At 42.3% G+C, this 23,032-nt stretch overlaps 1 protein-coding gene across 7 annotated transcripts in view; it reads right to left on the bottom strand.

Moving 5' to 3' along the window:
* The window catches only part of LOC143981714 (nectin-1-like), a gene marked incomplete at its 5' end in the record, with an annotated part of 192,367 nt that overhangs the window by 21,530 nt on the left and 147,805 nt on the right, over window positions 1-23,032 (bottom strand). For 4 of the 7 annotated variants that reach the window (XM_077479752.1, XM_077479751.1, XM_077479754.1 and 1 more), the window contains 1 exon segment: window positions 3,765-3,834. In XM_077479752.1, coding sequence (XP_077335878.1) covers window positions 3,786-3,834 — 49 coding nt within the window. 7 annotated transcript variants of the gene reach the window in all.

Below are 23,032 nucleotides of genomic sequence, written 5' to 3'. Positions count from 1 at the left end.
TAGCGGCGAATAGCGCTGCTAAAAATAGCACCGCTAAGAATAGCGCTTTGTCGCTGATACCCGGGGCGGCTCGGTGTGAAAGCCGTCTAATTGATTAAGATTAAGTGAAGATCAATTTGCAAGTCAAGCAGGCCACAAGTATTAGAGTTTAATGCAACTTATGCACTTAAAGTGGTTGTAAAACCTTACAAACCACTTTGACCTACAGGTAAGCCTAGATTAAGGCTTAACTGTAGGTCCAAGAAATATCTCCTAAACCTATACGGTTAGGGAGATATTTACCCAAAGATGGCCACCGCTGCCTACGGCACATGCGGCGTAGACAGCGGCACGCAGGCGCACTGGGCAGGCCGCAGATCACGGCAATATGCCGCTCGTGTCGGCTCCCATGTGCATCCATGGGAGTGACGTCATCGCGGCTCTGGCGAATCACAGCGCCGGAGCAGCGAGACCTGGAAGTCGCTCTGGGAGGACCGCTTCGGGGGCTTCGTTCTCAGGTAAGTTATCCATAATGAGGTAGTATGCTATGCATACTAGCTCATTATGCCTTTGCCTTACAGGATGTGCTTTTTAATTTTTTTTGCCTTTACTTCCTCTTTAACAATGAACCTATTGAAGGTATAAATTTATAGCTACCAACATGAAAGGAAGTTCAACAATAAAATCGAATTCTAAGGCCCCATGTACACGGGACGCTGCTAAACCGCACGTTCAGAGGCAGTTGGCCGTTTTCTTCAGCTGCCCCTGAACTTGTTCAATGTTATCCTATGTGACCATGTACACAGTCTCATTTATTGCCGTTTTTAGGCAGTTGCGTTTAACAGCGTTTCTTCGAAAGCAAAAAAATGGGTTCAGACGCCAAACGTTCCAACGTTTCAGGCGCCAAGCACTGCTAACACGCGTTTTGTTTATTGACTTTTTTGTCTTCGGCCATTTAAAAAAAAAAAAATCATTTTTTTTAGAAACGATTCTAAAAAGGCAAACGCAGCAAAACGCTGCTAAACACAGCATGTAAATGCCGCAAAACGGACGGACGTTTTAAACTTGGATTTCCATCTGTCAAGTTAAATCATTCAGAAGAAGTTGTAAAAACGTCCCGTGTACGTGAAGCCTAAATCTTCTAAAGAACAAATAATGGTTTTATCTTTCAGGCAATTTTCGTTATTCCTCTTTACCGCCGCCAGCACTAATGCGAATCGCGCTCCTCAACCCCAAAAATAGCACCAGTGAGTCAGTACGTCCTAAATTTAGCATCTTATCATCAGAGGTTTACGTCACATACTTTCCATGGAATATTGTATAAAGTCTCTCTAAATATAATCCAGTTATATCTATGTGGAATGTAACTCAACCCCAGTGTGACACTATAGTCGTATGTACAATCCAACCAATAGCAGAAGTCAACACAGACATACAGGGGGAGATTTACTAAAACTGGAGCACTCAGAATCTGGTGCAGCTGTTCATGGTAGCCAATCAGCTTCTAACTTCAGCTTGTTCAATTAAACTTCCACAATAAAACCTGGATGCCGATTTGATGGTTTATATGCAGAGCTGCACCAGATTTTGCATTATGCAAGTTTTAGTAAATAACCCCCACAGTTCCACCGATGGTTAAAGTGGTTGTATAGTTCTTTTTAGAAAATGTACCTATAGGAAAGCCTATAATAAGGCTTACCTGCAGGTAAAAAAAATCTCCTAAACCTATACGGTTTAGGAGATATTCCCCTCGCAATGGGCCGCTGACTGCAGCGGTGCATGCGCACATGGGGATTCTCGGCTGAAAGTCCGGCAGACGCCGGACCCTGCCGGAAAGAAATCTCCCACGCGCATGCACGGGAGTGACGATATCGCGGCTCCAGCCACTCACAGCGCCAGAGCCGCGATACCCGGAAAGACACGTTGAGGGAACAGGTCAGCTCCCTCGGCGTGGATCGGGCCAGATGTTGGGGCCTCGTTCTAAGGTAAGTATTTCATAATGAGCTAGTATGCGGTGCATACTAGCTTATTATGCCTTTTCCTTTGCAGGTCAAAAAAAAAAAAAAAAAAAAAAACTTCAGCGGGTTTACTACCGCTTTAACTCTGACTGAACTTAACAAAGACCCAGACCCAGTCGAAACATGTCGTTATTTTACTTTGGATGGTGGATCGTTCTTGGAAGGGGCCATTTTGACTCCTGGATGTCCAATTGCAGTCACATCAGCTACAAAGTCTGCATGTCTGTATTTTGTAGCAACCAACTGAAATCCAAGCCGTCAGCTGAACCCTGCGCACATAGGAACAGATTTGCTGTACTTTGTGCAGGGTTTATGCATGGCTGATCGTTTGTGGTCCGCGGTGGCTTTGATTCCTGGATGCCCAAAGCTCTTCATTTAGCTAAACACTTTAGGGTTGATTTACTAAAAGGCAAGTAGGGTGGGGAATTTTCCCTTACATTGGGGAATGTGGTGAAAGCTTACTTGGAAAAGAATACACAAATTATGCACAAGGAAAATACAAAAAAAAAAACTGTATTTTGCATAATATTGGATGATAGTCCATTGAGCTTCACCCAATTCACTAAACTCTGGGGACTACTGCTTTTAGGAATGAAACAAGATCTATGATTGGAGGACGAGCAGATGATAGAAAGGTCCACCCCCTCCCATTCATAGAATGAATGGAGTAATGCCTCTTGTGTGAGAATATACATATACACATACATACACACACACACACAGGCATACCCCTCTTAAGTACACATTGGGGTTTATTTATTAAAGCTGGAAAGTGCAAAATCAGGAAACAAATTGGTTTCTATGCAGATTTTGCACTTTCCAGCTTTAGTAAATAAACCCCATTGCGTACTTAAAAGTGGGATATATATATATATATATATATATATATATATATATATATATATATATATATATATATATATATATATATATATATATATATACATATACATATACATATACACATACACATACATACTATATTACCAAAAGTATTGGGACACCTGCCTTTACACACACATGAACTTTAATGGTATCCCAGTCTTAGTCCGCCCACCCTTGGCCCAGCCTTTGCAGCTATAACAGCTTCAACTCTTCTGGGAAGGCCGTCCACAAGGTTTAGGAGTGTGTCTATGGGAATGTTTGACCATTCTTCCAGAAGCGCATTTGTGAGGTCAGGCACTGATGTTGGACAGGAAGGCCTGGCTCGCAGTCTCTGCTCTAATTCATTCCAAAGGTATTCTATCGGGTTTAGGTCAGGACTCAGTGCAGGCCTATCAAGTTCCTCCACCTGAAACTCACTCTTCCATCTCTTTATGGACCAACTCAATATAGAACCCTATGGACTAAGACTAGAATGCCATTAAAGTTCATATGCGTGTAAAGGCAATTTTCCCAATACTTCTGGTAATATAGTGTATATACACACAGATATACACATGAGGGGTCTTCAAAAACTTTCTGCACTTTTTTTTTATATTTAATGGAGTAAAAAAAAAAAAGAAAAAAAAAAAGTGCAGGATAGTCAGGAAGGAAGTTGCTTTGCAATTAAATAAATTAAATAAGAAACAAAAACTTGATGTGTTGCAAGTAGAGAACACGAACATCTGACAATGTGGTCCCATCTAGGAACTAATGCTGATTTGGAGCAACTTGGATTAGCAGCAATGCAGGAATGGAGAAGAACCTCAATCGTGCCAAGAAAAGAGCCAGCTTGTCCAATAAGCACATCTTAAGAGGTTGATAGCAATGGGCTGAAACACCTACAGGCTTCTTAACGTCACCAAGTTATTTGAAGACTTCAGGTTCTTCAGTATTGCATGCCTCGCGTTTCCACCTGAAAAACAAGGGGATAAATAACTGAGCCTGTGTCTCCCAACCAGACAGTCCAAAGAAAAGTACTGCGCCTACTATTTTATATCCACCAAAGTATTATCTCTCCGATACATTACTAACATATCATATCAGAAATATCGTACAGTGAGGGAAAAAAGTATTTGATCCCCTACTGATTTTGTACGTTTGCCCCACTGACAAAGAAAATGGTCTATAATTTTAATGGTGGGTTTATTTTAACAGCGAGAGACAGAATAACAGCAAATATATCCAGTAAAACGCATTTCAAAAAAGTTATAAATTGAGTAATAAGTATTTGATCCCCTATCTATGAGCAAGATTTCTGGTTCCCAGGTGTCTTCTATACACAAGCTGAGATTAGGAGCACTCTCTTAAAGGGAGTGCTCCTAATCTCAGCTTGTTACCTGTATAACCAGTTCCCGACCGGCGCACGCCGATGTACGTCGGCAGAATGGCACGGGCAGGCATATTGGCGTACAGGTACGTCCAATTTTTAATGCCTCCCTGCCATCGTGCGGGTCGGGACCCCCGTGAGTCCGGTCGTGGGTCCCGTGGACTCGATCGCCGCGGGCATAGCCACGATCGTCTCACGGGGCGGCTGAATGGAGTAAACAGCATTTCCCCGTTCTGCCTAGCAACTAGTGACACTGATCAGTGTTCACTAAATTAAAGCCCAGCCCCCAACAGTTAGTAACACACCCCTAGGAACACTTAACCCCTACACTGCCACCCACTGGTTAACCCCTTTACTGCCAGTGTCATTTACACAGGAATCAGTGCATTTAAATAGCAGCGATTGCTGTATAAATGACAATGGTCCCAAAAAATGTGTCAAAAATGTCCAATGTGTCGTCATAACGTCGCAGTCACAATAAAAATCGCTGATCGCCGCCATCACTAGTAGAAAAAAATTATTAAAAAAATGCCATAAAACTATCCCATATTTTGTAAACGTTATAACTTTTGCGCAAACCAATCAATTGCTTATTGCGATTTTTTTTACCAAAAATATGTAGAAGAATACGTATCGGCCTAAACTGAGGGAAAAAAAATGTTTTTTTATATATGGGTAGTTTGGTCTCCATTGTGCTGTTCCCGTGTTGGATGGCAGTGGGTTGTTCTTCTCCGGGAGCTGCGATGTACAAGCGGGAGTCTCTCCCGTGCTGTCCCCTCCCCTCCACATGATGGACGGGTGGGGCCACCCGTACATCGGCGCCATGTCTCTACACCCACAGTGGGACTCCGACTGACGCGGCGTCTCCACGTAGGGTGTGTAGTACGTCATTCTGGCTTGAGCCTGCGCATGTGTCTTCCCGCATTCAGCGGGCGCAGTACGGGCTCGTACCGCAGCCATGTTACGCATGGCGTTAGGGGTGTGTTCCGCCATTCCCGCTCGGGATTTAAGTTCGGGGCTCACCTGGCAAATGTTCTCTTACTTGGACTATTCTCTCACATACGAGAGGCACTACACAGGGGTAAGCACATCTCACTCTATCATGCATTTTTGTTCTGTGTTCTATCTCAACACAATACACGCATAGTTAATAGATATTTACATCACTATTATTACTAGGTCTGCTACAATATTATGGATTACTTATAATGGATTTACTACCTACTAATTTAGATAGATATATACTTTTATGATAGCTGTCATGATATGAGTGGCCATATGGACAATTCAGAATACAAACACATGCTGGTTTTAACTCTTCCTAATGCTTTGGTCGGCCCTCTGATTGGTCCCTATACTACCACTTTCACTTTTCTTTTTCTCCTCTGTCTACGCCCCCGTTTACATCCTCATTGACTCTATTACATGACAACAATACTTTACCTTTATTTATAGGTTATTACTCATTATACTACTTACTAACTTATTTACATATATACCTTTATTATAGTTGTCATGTAAGGCCCCTTTCACACGGGTGGCTGTTCTGCCGCAGTTTATCATGTTTATTTTTTTCTACAAAATTCAAGGCTCCAGGCACAGCGATCAGCTGCGTTTGCACAGTGCGCTTACCAGCGTTTACATGCGTTTACATGCGTTTTTATGCGGTTGCGTTTAACTGCAGTTTTTATTCCCATAGCAACCCTTTTATTTATTTATGTTTTTGTTCCCTGGAATGTACCCATGATGCATTGCGGTCCTCTATATTTAAACCTGTTTCTTTGTTCTCTGGCTGAGTGTGTGTTGGAGTTTTGCAGGAGTGGAGAGGAGTGCTGAGTTTTGTGCTAGTTTTTTTGAAAAATGAATGCAAATATGGGTAGTTTGCTTGCAATGCTCATTTTGCTGATGATGAGGATGAAGACAAGAAGAGCGATCCAGAGTAGGCGACGTCCTCGTCGTTACTGGGTCCATCCCTTAACGTCTCAGCGCCTATCGATCGGCTACTTTGCCCTCATGTTCGGTGAGCTGAGGACTCATGGGGACAAGTTCCACAGTTACACCAGGATGTCGGTGGCATGCTTCGATGAGCTGTTGGGACTTGTTAGAGGACGCCTGACCAGAACCACGACCAATATGCGAAGAAGCATTAGTCCAGAAGAACGGCTGTTACTTACTTTAAGGTAGGTTTTCCATATGTTGAACAAATGCTTAAATTCATGTACATGCAGGCTTAGGCAATAGTATGTATATATATATATATATATATATATATATATATATATATATATATATATATATATATATATATATATATATATATATATATATATATATATATATATATATAGATGAATCTATGACCTAATCTATATCACAACAGCGATTTTTCGCACATTACTCCCATTACCATTATTTTTTATCCTTGAAAACTATCTATCGTGCCTTGCACAGTCAGTTTTATTTTTTGCAAATAGGAAACGTCAAATTTCAGTAGTTTCTCATTATGTAGGTGAGCTCTGAACACAAAGGCAGAGTTTTGCATTAACAAGCAAGGTACGACCAAATAATATTTTGTACTAGACCAACCCACCACCAGGCTTCCGGTTTGGATGCCAGCACCTACTACCAGAGCCGAGGGATGTTTTATCTTTGGGCTGCAATGTGTTAAAAGTCATCAGCTTATATAGATGCTGATGTTTATTTGTTACCATGTAGAACTCCATATGTATATTGATTTTTTTTATTTTTTTTTTTATTTTACTATATTTTATATTTTCTGAATTGTTATCAATTTTGTATTGCAGATACCTTGCCACTGGTGCCAGTTTCACCTCCCTCCATCATCAATTTCTGATGGGAATTTCCACCGTATCCACCATTGTGCATGATACCTGTTATGTCATCTGGGAAGAACTGAGAACATCAGTCATGCCGGAGCCAACATCCAGTCTGTGGGAGGAAATAAGCGGAGGAATTTTGGGAGAAGACCAACTTCCCAAACTGCATTGGGGCATTAGATGGGAAACACATCCGGCTCATCAAGCCTCCAAAATCCGGTTCCCGCTTTTTCAATTATAAGAAATACTTTTCTATTGTGCTTCTGGGACTCAGCGATGCAAATATGAAGTTCATCGCTGTGGATGTTGGAGCGTATGGGAGTTCTGGAGATTCTAGAATTTTCAGAAATTCCGTAATGGGGCGGCGTTTTCAATATGGCGAATTTCAGGTGCCACAGTCAAGGCCTCTCCCTGGTACTACTGGACCAGATCTTCCACTTGTAGTGCTGGGAGATGAGGCATTTGCCTTATCTACGCACCTGCTAAGGCCCTATACCAGGCATGGTCTCACTGCCAGGAGGCGAATTTTTAACTATAGACTCAGCAGAGCTAGAAGAATGGTGGAGTGCGCATTTGGCATTTGCGCTGCCAAATGGCGTGTTTTGATGACAGCCATGCATCTGGAAGTTGAGCATGCCGTCAATGTGGTTTTAGCATGTTCTGTTCTCCACAATTTTTTGAGGGGTAAGGAGATCGTGGCCACCGAAACCCCTGTTTCTGAGGAACCCATAGGTCCTGTTACTGGCACTCGTCCAAGTAATCAGGCCCTACAAGTCCGTGAACATTTCACTGATTATTTTTTGAGTGAAGATGGACAGCTGCCATGGCAATTGGACTATGTATAAATTTTTAACCAGTGTTGCATGGACCTTACATGTCAAAGTTTTTTCATCACATATTTCAGGTTTTTGTGTCAGTTTTCACGTTTGCCTTAAATAAAGTAGTCAACAATTTTCAACAATTTAAATTGTTTTTATTTCTATCTTTTGCAATGCACAGGGTGTATTTAAAAAATTGAAAAACCTTACAAAAACATTGAATGCTTGCAAGTATAGAAAAATGTTTTTTAATTCCTTTGGAATATATATATATATATATATATATATATATATATACACATATATATATATATATATATATATATATATATATATATATATATATATATATATATATATATATATATATATATATATATATATATATAAAATCTCCTTTTAGTTTCAAGTATTGAATTTCAAGTGCAACAGATAACGAGTCCACAAAATATCCCCCACTACCCCCCTAAAAAAAAAAAAAAGAAGGTTACAGTATTCCTGAAGTGCTGTAAGGCCCCTTTCACACAGGGCAGATCAGTAATGATCCGTCCCGTGAAGATCCGCTTGGTCGGCAGGGATTGTTCCATTGTCCATTGTCCCCACTGAGCCGGTGGCAGACAGGGCTGTCCCCTGTGAGCTCTCTGTTCTCTTCTATGGGGATCGGAAGAGCACGGACCATCTGTCCATGTTCATCCAATCCGCTCTGCAGACGGCTAGAAAAATTGGATTTCCCTCCGTCTACAGAATCGGACAATTGCGGTGGCACCCGATATCGTCCGCCTCCGCAACAGTCTGATTCTGCAGACGGAGTAAAATCCTATTCTATCCGTCTGCAGAGCGGATCGGATGGACACGGACAGACGGTCCGTGCTCGTCCGATCACCATAGAGGAGAGTGGAGAGCTGACAGGGCGGTCCCTGCACAGTGTGCGGAGACCGCCCTGTCCGCAGCCAGCTCAGCGGGGACAACGGAGCAATCCCGCTGAGCGAGCGGATCATCACGGGGCAGATCATTACTGATCCACCCCGTGTGAAAGGGGCCAAAGATGGGCACTGAGTGCGGTAAACAGTTCTGAAATATTTGGCTAGATGGAGAAAGTGCAAAAGATGTCTCCATGTACACTGCACTGTGTAGATGGGGTAATCTCCCACTGGGCCAAGTCTCTCAACCTAAACAATGCTAGCACCCAATCAGAAAGTTCAGGTATTGTGAGAGCAAGTGGGGCCAAGTAGCAACATGTATAAGCTTGGGACAGTGGGAGATTCTTCTGTGCGTACAGTTCAGTGTACATGGAGGAATCTGGGGTTTGTTGTAAACATTAGTTCGTGTAGGTAAAACATTAAGTAGTGTAGGTAAAACATTAAGTAGTGTAGGTAAAACATTAAGTAACATTACACAACAAGAAAAATACAACCGTCATATCACTGCCATAGGAATACTATAAGTTTTCATATATTGGATAATTAGGGTTACGCAGGGAAGAATGGCTTGGTTCACTGCCAACATCTATGGGTGATCCTGAATGGGAAGATGAGGGTGAAGACACTGGGTGTGGCTGCACATGCATCCTTTGGTAACCAGGATTAGACGGGTAAGATGTATACAGTGGTGGGGGTCCTACATAAGGGTTAATGGCAGATGTTGTGTCATGCCACTGCTGACTGGGCATTGGTCTACTGAAACAGCCACTAGGTGAATTAAAACCCATAGCCCATGGCTGAAATTTAGGATATGGGCGTTGCTCTTTGCAAGCGGACACAATATACGTTAAATAGGCATGTATATCACCCCTGACCTCAGTGCGCTTATCTGCAGGAATCTCCCTGATTACACAAAGCAACATTCTTAAAAACATAACATCTGGGTCTGAGATGTTGAGGAATTCATCATCTTTTGCCTGGTTTTGTGATTGGTTTCTCATTTCTTCAATGATACGGTTGAAATATTCTTCAAAAGGTGTCTCTTGTTGAGTACGTGTTCGACGGGTGGTAGTAGTAGACTGGACTCTCCTATCTGGATTTGCCTGCAATAGTTATAATATATAGATTATGCATCTGATACTGAGGTCACACTTTAGTGAACAGCATATGATGGCTTGTACAAATATTGCAGCACCTGTTTAGAATAGATCACACACAGGTACTTGTTTTGCTGCAAAAACCTGATCTCACTGAAGACCTCCAAAGCCAGAAGAACAAGTCACACCTTGCCCAAAAAACAAGCCGTTGTTGTTTCTCCAACATTTGTGCCAACACCAGCTGCCTTTTCAAAATGTAAGTAAAGCCCCATACACACGGTCGGACTTTGTACAAACTTTCCCGTGGACTTTTGTACAAAGGGCGTGGTCCACAAGTTTGTATTGCATACACACGGTCGGACTTTTTGACAACAAACACGAACGTAATGACGTCACAACGTACTGACGCCGCTTCAAAAGAGGACGTTCAATGACTCCTGCGCCACCTTTGGTCAACTTCTGTATTGTAGTCTGATCGTTTGCATAGGCTCTGAGCATGCGTGTTTGTACCTTGTACAAAAGTCCGATGCCTTTGCATACACACGGTCGGACTTTGCTCCTTCGGACTTCTGTTGTCAAAAAGTTTGTCCGTTCGCACAGCCAACAAAAGTCCGATGAAAACAGAAAAAGTTTGTCCGATGGAGCGTACACACAGTCGGATGTTGCTCCAAAACAGCTAATTTGCATGTTTGTTGTCAAAAAGTCCGACCGTGTGTACGGGCCTTAATACGTCTTTTGTGGACAGAAATTATGACATTTTTAAAATACATACCGCAGGTTCTTGAGTGGATGGATGATATTCTTGGGATGACACTGTCTCTGTGGTTTCTTGACTGGTGTCAGCGTCTCCTGATGGTGATGGCGACGAACTTTCGCGCCTTGCGCTTGCTCTCACAGGGACACTTGACACAGTTCTAGGTAACAATAAAGATTACACGTTTAACAAAAAAGTGAACATGAATATGGCTTTACTGGTCACAAATCACTAAGTAAAATAAATGGATATACTTACGTGCGCATCTCAGTGGTGCGCCTCAAAAAAGACAAAGCCTCTGCATGGGGGTTAGGCCTGCGACGAGTTGAGGGTGCTCCGCTTCTCTCCGCAGCCTTCTCTTTGTTGACTTCTTTTTTGTAACGGTCGCGCAGGGACCTCCAACGTGTGTAAACCTCCTTTCCTGCAATATATAAAAAACATACAATGGCCTGGTCATTAGGGGGTAAAATCTTTACTAGGATGCATGTGTACCCTGCTGCATAGACACAACAAACCTTGCACTCACCTCGGTTATCCTGTTCAGTTGCAGACATCTCGTCCCAACATATTTGTAGACTTCCTCCCACTTTGCTCTCTTCAGCACTCGGTCTGCATATCCTGGGCATTCTGAGTCCCATAACTCTGGTCGGGCTTGCACCAGTGCGATGATGGCCTCGTGTGAGATGTCTCTTGCCGCCATGCTGTCTTCTCCCCTTTCATCCCTCTCAACTTCCTGTGTCATTTCCCAGGTACACCTGCTGTATAGGATGTGCTTCCGGGTTTTTTTTTTCTTCTTTCACGCTGCTGGCCGCAATTGACACAAAAGACTGCGATTACCTGCGGTTATGTGCTTATAGCTGCGCTACATCGCACCTGGACGCATACAATTCTATTTTTTCTATTCGCACCGAACCGCATGTAACGAAATCGCCGCTAAACGCTGTGTGTGAATGGGGCCATAGGAAAGCATTGTGTGCTTTTAGCTGCGGTAGAAAACTAGAAAATCCGCAGCTAAAAGCACCATTCTATCCGTCCGTGTGAAAGGGGCCAAAGGCTGCTGGGACAATTCAGAATACAAACACATGCAGTGTTCAACTTTCCTTTTGCCATGGTCGGCCCCCTGTTTGGTCCCTGATTGGGGTGTGTGGGTTACGCCTCCTCAGCTCCTGGACAGATCGGTTTCCATGGTCCCCATTTGGGATAAGCTTTTTTGGATTAACCAACCATAATGTAAGTATGGGGGTACCTCTTTTGAGGTCACATGCTTCTTCTACAAACTCTAGCAATTACTGTATCTCATACCTACTGATTTCTACTATTTTTTAGATAATCACGCATACATCTACTCCTGAGGAAGCGAGCAGAGCTCGCGAAACCCATCGAGTGCAAAAGAGGTCTATGTACATTAATGTATTTCTTAAACTGTATCAAGATGTATTATGACTGATTATAATTTTACGCTCTTTTATGATTATGTCTTTGGAACTGTAATAAATTCTAATTAAATTTACTCTACTCAATCGTTTTGACCTCAGTGATCTACTCATTTAAAGTCCCATGGGCCATTTTTCCTTTTTTGCTAAACTTTCCACCACGGCCAAAAAACTGTCCAGGGATGTCAGGGACAAGACTGTTGACCTTCGCAATGCTGGAATGGGCTACAAGACCATCGCCCTCAGCCTCCAAACCTAAATGACTTGGAGAGGATACGCAAAGAGGAGTGGGGCAAAAGCTGTGCAAACCTGGTGGCCAACTACAGTTGGGGTCAAATACTTTTTCACTCATTAAAATGCAAATCAATTTATAACTTTTTTGGAATTGCGTTTTTCTGGATATTTTTGTTATTCTGTCTCTCAATGTTAAAATGAATCTACCATTGGAATTATAGATGGATAATTTCTTTGCCAGTTGGCAAATGTACAAAATCAGCAGTGGGGTCAAATACTTCCCCCCCCCCCCCACTGTATTTCTGGTACTTTGTTCATAATAACATAATAAAAGGATACAAACCTTTATGCCCATCAGTAATGCACCCATCAATGCCACCCATCAGTGCCCGCCTATATGTGCCCATCGGGTGTTCTGATGCGTGCATTGGTATATACTGCATTGTATAATGTTTGTATCAACTTGATTTATTCTTTTTACTATGTGCAGGGGTAAGTGCCCGGTAGGCAAATGGTTAATGGTAGCAGCTGTTTGGCTCGCTAAATAATAATTGTCATATATAGATATATCTATCTATCTATATCTATCTATATCTAATCTCTCTCTCTCTCATATATATATATATATATATATATATATATCTCTATATAGATATCTATATAGATATCTATCTATCAGCATGCAAGTATTTTCTTAGTCACCAAATGAGTAAATAAAGTCCAGTAATTTAATCGCAGTATAAATAAAGCTGTTCTGTGAAGCCCTCAGAGGCTTGTTAGAGAACAACAGCATCATGAAGGCCAAGACACAGACCAGACGGATCAGTGATAAGGTTGAGGAGAAATTTAAAGCTAGGTTTAAAGAGGACGACATGCACCGGGTTACACTTTACCCCTGAAAGGTTAAAACAGAACTCCGGACAGCAAAAGTAATTGTCCCCCCCAGTCCGCTCTTCATTGAAAAATAAATCGTTATTTATCGGAATGCCCTCTCTGCAGCAACGACCCGTAATCAAGTCCAAGCCGGAGTTCTACATTAAACCTCCACTTTTTATAATCTTAGTACTTTGTGTACTTCACAGCGACATCTCTTGTTTATTCTCAATTCCGCAAATGTTTAGAAATACCAAAATACTTTGTTCTTTTTTTTAATTCATCTGAAGTCAAATGAGCTTTGAAGTGATGTGAAGTGCGCAGAAATTAATCTTTTATTTAAAAGGAGCTTTGTTCTTATATTAAGAAATGAAAAGCTGGATATACATGTATCGGAATTCCTCCAGACTTTGATGTGTGCGTTTCCCGTTCTGTTCAACAGAAGCCGGTCTGAGGTCCGGGTCACACCTATGCAGGTTGCAGTTTTTTCATATTCCAGGTGCATTTTGCGTTTTTCCATGCGCATTTTTGATCCATTGAAGTCTATGGAACCAAAAAAACTGAAAAAAGCCCTTTCCATAAAATGCACGGATGTGAACTACATCCATAGCAAACCATGTTATATGGACTGTAGTGCGTTTCTGCAAAACTGAAAACGCACTAAAAAAATGCATAGGTGTGAACCAGGCCTGAAGACTGGCTTCTGTTCAATGGTCCTGTTGGAAAAGCGACATTCAATCTCCTACTGACCTGTGTGTTGTGAAGTTGGTGGTGGGGGGTTTCCCCACTGTCAAAATACTAAAGCACAGTGGAGGGGGAGGAGTCCTGTATACACGTTGCAAAACCTTTTAAAAACTGACCACACCAGGCATAAGAACACAGTGTGGTCAGTTTTCTAGCTATGCTGGAAACACAGTGTACTCTCCTCCAATGATCAGACTTCTGCTGACACCCCCCCCCCCCCCCACACACACACACACACACACACACACACACTTGCTGGAAAGATCGGTGTATACGGCTAAAAACAGTTTATAAATAAAAGTGGGAGAAAAGTGTACATTATTTTTTTCATATCCACACACACAGACTCCTCCCCCAGCTCGTATGGCAGTTAAAAACAGTTAATAAAATTGGGAAAAAAAAGTGTATTTTTTTTTTTTTATATCCACACACAGCCATTCACTGAAAAGACCAGTGTGCTGCAGTTTCTCCTCCCCCAGCTCGTATACAGCTAAAATCAGTTTACAAATAAAAGAAGGAAAAGGTGTATATTTATTTTTTTATAGCGACACAAACACACACAGCCATTCACTGGAAAGATCAGTGTTATGCGGTTTCTGCTCCCCCAGCTCGTATGCGGCTAAAAACAGTTTTATAAATAAAAGGTGGAAAAAAAGTGTATTTTTTTTTTTTTAGATCTATCTATACACATACAGAACCATTTATTGGAAAGATCAGTGTACTGCAGTTTCTCCCCCCCTATCTTGTATGCAGCTAAAAACAGTTTATAATTAAAAAAGTGTATATATATTTGCCCACACACAGAGAAAAGTCTGTTCATTTTGAAGGTGGCTCCAGGAAGATGGGACTAGCGAAGGAGGTGAATGTCGCCACCTCCATCGGCGAGATTGACACCCCGCTGGCCCCGTCAACTGGTATGGATTTAAAGGGGAACCCCTACACCGAAAAAAAATGGCGTGGGGGCCCCCCCAAAGTCCATAGCAGACCCTTATCTGAGCACACAGCCCGGCCGGTCAGCAACGGGGGTGGGGACGAGTGAGCCCCCCCACCCCCAAGCCATACCAGGCCGCGTGTCCTCAACATGGGGGGTGCTTTGGGGAAGGGGCTTTGCGCCCCCCCACCCCAAAGCACCTTGTCCCCATGTTGATGAGGACAAGGGCCTCTTCCCGACAACCCTGGCCGTTGGTTGTCGAGGTCTGCGGGCGGGGGGGGGGGGGTTATGGGAATCCGGGAGCCCCTAGATAGCGGTACGATGTACCCCTACCCATTCACCTGGTGAACAAAAAAGTATGCCGGACTCCTCCGATATCTTCTGCTCTTTTACTAGCGGAGGAGCCTGGCTTTCTTCTTCGTCGTTGCCACTGCCGCCTGGGGGTCTTCTTCGGAAGAAGAAGCACGAAGAAGGAAGAAGGAAAAATCTTATGAACCAATGTAACCAAGTTGGTTACAAATGACCAACGTGATAATTTCAATCTGTAATGTTAACTGAATACCTTCAAATAAAAATCTATTGTAAAAATAAAGAAAAATAAAGGAAAAAAAATCGAAAAGAAAAAAAAAATATTTTTATTATTATTTTTTTTTTTTACTTGCCAGTTCGCTGTACCTGATGTTGTGTGCAGAGCAAAAGAAAGTTATTTGATCTTCAAATACGCCATAAGGGAAATTCTCTGTCCCACAACATGAGACAACCCTCAAGAAGAACACAGATTGTAATAAAACACTTTTTTTTTCCTTTACAGAGTAGGCGGAAGATTAGAACCCCTGACAGTTCTTTATCAATAAACAATGGATCTTAGAATAAAGCACTTCACCAGAAATGAATAGTCAAGATATAATTTCATTTCAAGGTAAGGTCAGGTAGAAGATCGAATTAGGAAGCCAGCCTCTTCTTTACACTTGTTTACAAGTTAAAGGCATTTTTTTTTTGCTAGAAAATTACTTAGAACCCCCAAAGATTATATAAATTTTTTTCTAAAATCCTAGAGTATATAATTGCGGTCGTTGCAATACTTTTTGTCACACCGTATTTGCACAGCGGTCTTACAAACACACTTTTTTTTGGGGGGAAAAAAAATACACTTGTTATAAAGACAACAGTAAAGTTAGCCCAACTTTTTTTATATTGTGAAAGATAATGTTACGCCGAGTAAATTGATAGCCAACGTGTCACGCTTCAATATTGCGCCCTCTCGTGTAATGGCGACAAACTTTTACCCTTAAAAAAAAAATCTCCATAGGCGACGTTTAAACATTTCTACAAGTTACCAATTTTGAGTTACAGAGGTCTAGGTCTAGAATTACTTGCCCTTTTCTGACGTTCGCAGGGATACTTGTGTGGGACCAATGCGCGTGTTCACCTTTGAGCACAAGCCTGGTAGGACAGGGCACTTTACTTTTTTTTTTTATTATTATGTTTTTTTTACACTGTTGCTTTAATTATTTATTATTTATACATCCCTTGTGACAGTAATAGGCATGTGGCAGGTACTTTTTATGGAGGGGTCGGGGGTCTATAAGACACCAAATTCCCTCCTCTGTCCTTGAAAGCATTTAAAACGCCAAGATCTGCATTTTTGAATGATTTCGATTTTAAAAAAATTGCGCCTGTGATGGGAGTCACTTTTGGTGGGGGGCTTGTGGAACCCAGCTTGCCTTGGAGAGCTCTGGGAACTCCTTGTCCTGCTCCCCCGGCCCCTCCTATGTGTAAGTCACCCTGTGTCTATTAGGGACACAGGGTGATGGAGAACCCACTATGATCTGTGCTAGTCGGACTCGCTGTACAGCCAAACTGGAATATTGTATATATTGTGTGTTGTCTCATGCTGTTGGACTCTTTGCTGGGATCATTTTGGGTGTGGCTGTGTCCCATTGTCCTGTTGTGTCTGTCTGCCTTAGAAGAAGTGTATTATGGTATGGATGTTGGCATTTGTGTTCCTAGCATGTAAGCCGGGGGCAGGGCAGAAAGGTGAAGGGGGGATTCCTCCAACAGCCCTCCCTGCTGATAAGGTGTTCTATTGTTCAAATGTATGAATGCCTGTGTGTTCCTTATTGCCGATTGGATCGTTTACCCCGCCCTGAATCCAAGGGAGGGGGCAATGTCCCTGAGTGTTACCTCTCTGTACCTGTGTTTTAAATAGTCTGTTTTCACCCTACATTGAGTTACAGCTAACGACTGGGTGCTCTGAGGGATCTTGGCTCGTGTGGTACCGGACAGAGGAAGCCTTTAAGGTGGACAGACTCATCTTGAGTACGGGGGGGTCCGTCACAGCGCCGTTGACATTCGGGGAAAACTAACTGAGATCCGATTAAAGCCAATCCCGGCTTATCGTGCGTCTTCGACTAGCCAGTGGACATACCGGCTGGTAGCCCGGGTCTCCTGGTGGGACGAGAGAGTGCGCCCAAGCTGCGGAAGGGAGGGGACGTCCCGTCCCCGCTTGCTGCTTGTAATAGCAATCGAGCGGCTAGTTAGCTGCTCTGATTGCTATTACAAGAGAGCCGATCGCAGGCTCTAAAAAAACTGTACCGGAGTGATGCCTACAGCCGCAGGCATCACCCCGGTACAAACACTTGAAGTCAAATGATACTAGGTACGTGATTTGGCAGCTAGTAATTTAACGAGCTGAAGTTAGAAGCTGATTGGCTACTATGCAGGGCTGCACCAGATTTTGTACTCTCCATTTTACTAAATCAGCCCCAATGTGTTTCAGGGACCCAAACTCGCCCCTTTATGAGGACTAAGAAAATAGTACAAAGGAATATCCAAATCAATAAAAATGTGTGTTTTTTCATTGGACTGACGAATATATTATTTTATGCAAGTCCAAAACGATAGCACATATTTTATTGAGTTAAATACGTCTTTGTTGCATTTTCTTAGCCCCGATGAAGGGGTAAGCTTTGGGCCCTCGAAAACACATTGGCTTGCTCGCTGAATCTTCTACTTGACCTTACATTGGAATAAAATAGATTTTTGGTGTGGCTCTACAAGGCCAGATCCATTAGTGTACACAACAAACCAAGGAAACCAGGGAACTCATTTGGTGTGTAGGAGCTGCCAGCCCGGTAATCACACAAACACCACTGTAACACCAGTGGATGGCAATACCAAGAGCTCTTTGTTGCCGTGAGCCTGTTGGAGACAACAAGCTATAATGAAAACAAAGCGAGGCAGGTGACAGCACGGTCTGTTGGCAGAACACCGTAATGGGTATAGATTACAGTAATTAGTCTGTCCTTGGACGCCATATGCTTGACTTAAGCTTGATCCATCAGAATAATCATGCAAAACCGTTTTAAGCCGGTGACCTCATCCAAACATCCCCAGATCAATTTTCTTTCCTACCCAAGGATATAAAACATGATGTAACGTGTCCATCCAAGCTTATATAGATAGCTCTAAAATCATTCAACTATAAAAAGCCAACATCTAAAAAGAAACAAATAAGTTTCTCTACGCCCTAGAAATCTTAAAATTCATCTTTTGTATATCAGAATTAGTACCAGAAATTACGTGAGACGATAATCTACTGACATCTACAATAATGATTAACCAGCAACAACCCAGGCAATTCTGACATTCCCCTCCTCCATGTAAAATAAATAAATCATTATTTTGCTAGAAAACGACTTAGAACCCCCCAAACATTATATATTTTTTAAGTAAAGGCACTAGAGAATAAAATGGAGAGTTTTGATTTTTTATGTCACACTGTATTTACGCAACGTTTTTTAAAATTAAATTTTTTAGGAAAAAAATGAATGAATTTTAATGCACAAAAACACAATATAATACAAATATTTTAGGTGAAATATAAAAGAAGATGTTGCAATTCTGGCTAAAATGTGAACCACGATTTTTTTGCTTAGAATAAAGATCACGATTCTCACGGTGCAACATCATCTTTCACATTATACAAACAAATTAGGCTAACTTTACCGTTTTTTTATTTTTTTTATTTATTGAAGTGTATTTTTTCCAAAACTTTAAACAAGCTTTAAACGTGCTTTTTCTTCAGCAATGGAGTCTTGCCGTACGCGATTAGGGGCATGGGGGGGGGGGGGGGGGGAGTGCACCCGGGTGACCCCATAACGGAAGCAGATGTAGCAGGTGCTATCGATCCCCCACCATATGTGAAGCGGTGACAGGCAGCGGTAATAGGGGAGGAGAGCTGCTGTCAGAATGTTTCCCCTCCTTTCTCATGTCGCCAGTACGGAAGAAGAGAAAGCTTCCTGCCTGCTCTTCTTCCCTCCCCATTGGCCAAAGCGGGGGCCAATCAGAAGAAGTTAGAGGGCCATCATGGGAAATGTAATCCTGGAGATTGGTTGCTTAATTGTTCTCCACAGGGAACAAGCTACAGCGCCCCGCTGGGGGGGGGAAAGAGAAACCAGAAAAAAAGCTGAAGGAGTGAATGCTACATTGTAGCAGCTACAGGAGACAGCGGCACATTTTTATTCAAAAGAAACGAAGTTCAAAAATAAACATCAGATTTCCTTGCAGGGATATTCAGCATTACAGTCTTGCTTCAGAACCAGCATTCAGCCTTCCTGGCTAAAACACAGCACTCTTGCTCAGGCCTTACACCTTAGGCCTTGGTTTGTCTTCCTCAGACCTGACGTACAACACCTCTGTGCTTGCAGCTTCATGCTGCACTGGTTCCCTCCTGACTCCTAGGCCAGAACTCCTGTCTGCCGGGCGGAGCTGTCTCCACGGATGAGCACTGACCTCTATTCCTGGCATGATTATGAAGCCAGCACACAGGTATGCAATCCTACCCAAATCAGGCATACACTGCTTATATGTACCAGTGAAGGGTACATGAAGGGGTCCCCTTGAGGCCCTAAAAATGTTTGGAAAAGGCAGTCTCAGGACAGCGGGAAAGGATCTTGTCACCCCTCCTGAAGGCCCAACACAGAAAGTCGTCAATCAAAGTCACATGACTGGGCAGTGAGCAGTTCTGAATGCTGCAGAGGATTGGTGATGGATCTCAAGATTGTTAGGTTTCTGAGGAACTTTTTCTATTTGATATTCTAATAAATGTGTTTAAGTTATTTAAAATTTGAACCAATCTATCTAGATCTATTCATTGTTGCCAATAGTAACCTCTTTGTTAGCCTGGTTCTATCAGGCTTATTCCTTTTCCTTTTTTCATTGTGAGGAACAGCACCTGAGATAGGCTGATTATAGCGGCGAGAGCTGCAGCCAAACCTGAGGCCCCCTTTACACCTGAGCGACACAAGCGTGCTGCGTTTTTGTGCCTTTTAGCGTATTTTGGGAGTGGCACCCTCCGCTCCAAGAAAACGCCATAAAAGAAGCTCATGTAGCAAATTTTGGATATGAGCCATGCATATCCTGCATTGCGCGTAAACCGTACGCGAAAACATGCGACTGCTACCCGCATTTGGGGTGCCATTAGGAAATAATGGCAGTGCAGGGGGATTTTACTGCAAGTTTGCAGAAACGCTAGTTTCCACCCGCATATCCGCTACACCCAAGTGTGAGCAGGGCCTGATTAATTGCTGCTGCCAACGCTTCAGTTTTAATGGATGACTGGAAGAATTGTGTGATCCCCAGTTTCACCACAATGAATGCCTCTGGTTAGTACTTAAATGAGAGGCTGCTGTGGAATTCTAGATTCTGTAGGCTAGGTCAAATTATATTTGACCACATGTCAAATGGAAAGGAATAGATGATCTCATCAACTGATATTCTTATTGTGTTTCAATCTGAATACAAAATGAAGTTCATTCAACTTGTTCATCAACCTCTGTGTTACCCCACGATGATTCATGATACACATACACAAAAAAAATCCCAAACGATCTATAAACTGATGTAAGAAGGAATGAATAAGGCTTTCCAACCCAACTAAATAGCATCCTAATGACTCAAAATTGCCCATTGAATATTTTGTGCCCTCACACAGTCAAGTTGTCATAAATACATTTTTGAATTTGTTGAAGTATGGAAGCACCAAGCACAAAAGGTCTGACACCTTCTTTATAAAAAAATATCCAGTTCCATCACTGATACCTTCCTTGTTATAACGCACCATCATCTATGAACCTTTTCCATAGGGCGAAAAGCTGGGTGGTGAATTCTCCTTACAGTTAATTGGAACTGCCATGGGGATGAGGTTCACACCCAGCTTCACCAATTTATATATGGCCGATTGGGAGTCCAAACTCACCTGGCCCAAGGGGGGAGCTGAATGGGAGACTTGTCTTTTGCAAAAGGTTCATAGATGATATTGCATTTGTATGGAAGAGATTCGGGGTGGAACTGGACATTCTTCGAGCGAAAATTAACAAAAATCCCTGTAATTTGCAGTTTACCCCACATATATGCACACAAAGAATCAATCTCCAGGATCTAACAATTCTTATAGACAGTGCAGAAGATAACAGCTATATATTAAACACCAGCTGTCACCTTTATGGCTGGGTGGACATACAAAAGCGGAAATTCACCCATTTATAAGGCTCCATTTACAAGGCCATAAAAAAAACGTATATGCAAGTATTTTGTAGTTATAGATCTGAATACAGCTGTATTGATTTAATGGAGCCATTGAAGCAGGTGCGTAAACTTGAGCTGCTTTCAGATCCATAACAGAATTCAAAAAGCTTTCCACGCTTCCACATATAAAATACATGTATATGCATTTGTAAATGCGTAAAATAACACAAAAAAAAATCATAAAAACAAATTATGTTTACATGCATCTATATAGCAAGTATTTGACGGATCAGTATGTGGGAACACCAAGAAAACACCTGTGTAATATCCTCAGTACATTTTTTACAGCCTTCTGTCAACAGAGCAATTGAGCAAACCTCTCTCTCCTCCCTATACCACTGTATAGCTTACTCAGACACGTCAAAAGTATCCCGCTTATGAGATACGTGGCACAGTGATCTGTCTCATTTAACCGATGGGGATTGGAAGGAGGGCACACAATAATATCTTCCACTCATGAGGCATAAATGGATTCAATTGAAATTCCTCCACAGGGTATACTACATTACCACAGGTTGTCCTCAAAATACGCCATGGCTGATCCTACATGTCCCAAGCAGTGGACTTTGGTGGGCACATTCAGACATATAAGCAGCTTTGTCCACCAGTGACTTCTTTTCCCAGGGGGCTCCTCTTTCACCTTGTACTATTACGTTCATACATGTGGTTAGGTCTGGTCCTCTGCTACAGGTCTTTTGGGGTGAGGTGGCATCAGTGGTGGGTGTTAATAGTGGATTAGCGATTGCTAAAGATCTGCTTACGCTACTTACGGGTATATGCCACCACATACTACAAATATTTTTCTTCTTATGTCAGGAAAGCTATCCGGATGAAGTGGAAAATGCCAGAACACCCTTCAGTATCCCAATGACGCACTTTAAAGGGGTTGTAAAGGTTCCTTTTTTATTTTCTAAATAGGTTCCTTTAAGCTAGTGCATTGTTGGTTCACTTACCTTTTCCTTCGATTTCCCTTCTAAATGTTCTTTTTTCCTTTGTCTGAGCAGTGTTTAGTCAGCCAGAACAGCTTACTGAACAGCTTACCGACGAGGAACTGGAAGTGATCAATTCAGACAAAGAAAGCAAAGAAAAAAAAACATTTAGAAGGGAAATCGAAGGAAAAAGTAAGTGAACCAACAATGCACTAGCTTAAAGGAACCTATTTAGAAAATAAAAAACGAACCTTTACAACTCCTTTAATAAATAATGTCCTCCCATTGTACAAAATCACCTACCTGATTTGTAACTGCCCCAAAAAATTCCAAAATATCTGGAATTTCTGGGTTAGAGCTCATGACCTCATATGCTTTGATGGTCATCCAGATGTTTGTCTAATGCCGCGTACACACGACAGGACTTAAGTCCGGCAGACTTTCGACAGAGTTCCGACGGACTTTCCGACGGACTTTCCGACGGACTTTCCGACGGACTTTCCGACGGACTTTCCGACGGACTTTCCGAATGAACGGACTTGGCCACACACAATCACACCAAAGTCCGACGGATTCGAACGTGATGACGTATGACTGGACTAGAATAAGGAAGTTCATAGCCAGTA

This window comes from Lithobates pipiens, unplaced genomic scaffold (genome assembly GCF_037356315.1).
Source record: "Lithobates pipiens isolate NorthernLeopardFrog02 unplaced genomic scaffold, aLitPip1_a1.2 Scaffold_16, whole genome shotgun sequence".
Taxonomy (NCBI): Eukaryota; Metazoa; Chordata; class Amphibia; order Anura; family Ranidae; genus Lithobates; species Lithobates pipiens.
Note: the sequence above shows the minus strand (reverse complement) of the source record. Positions and strands in the feature narration are given on the sequence as shown.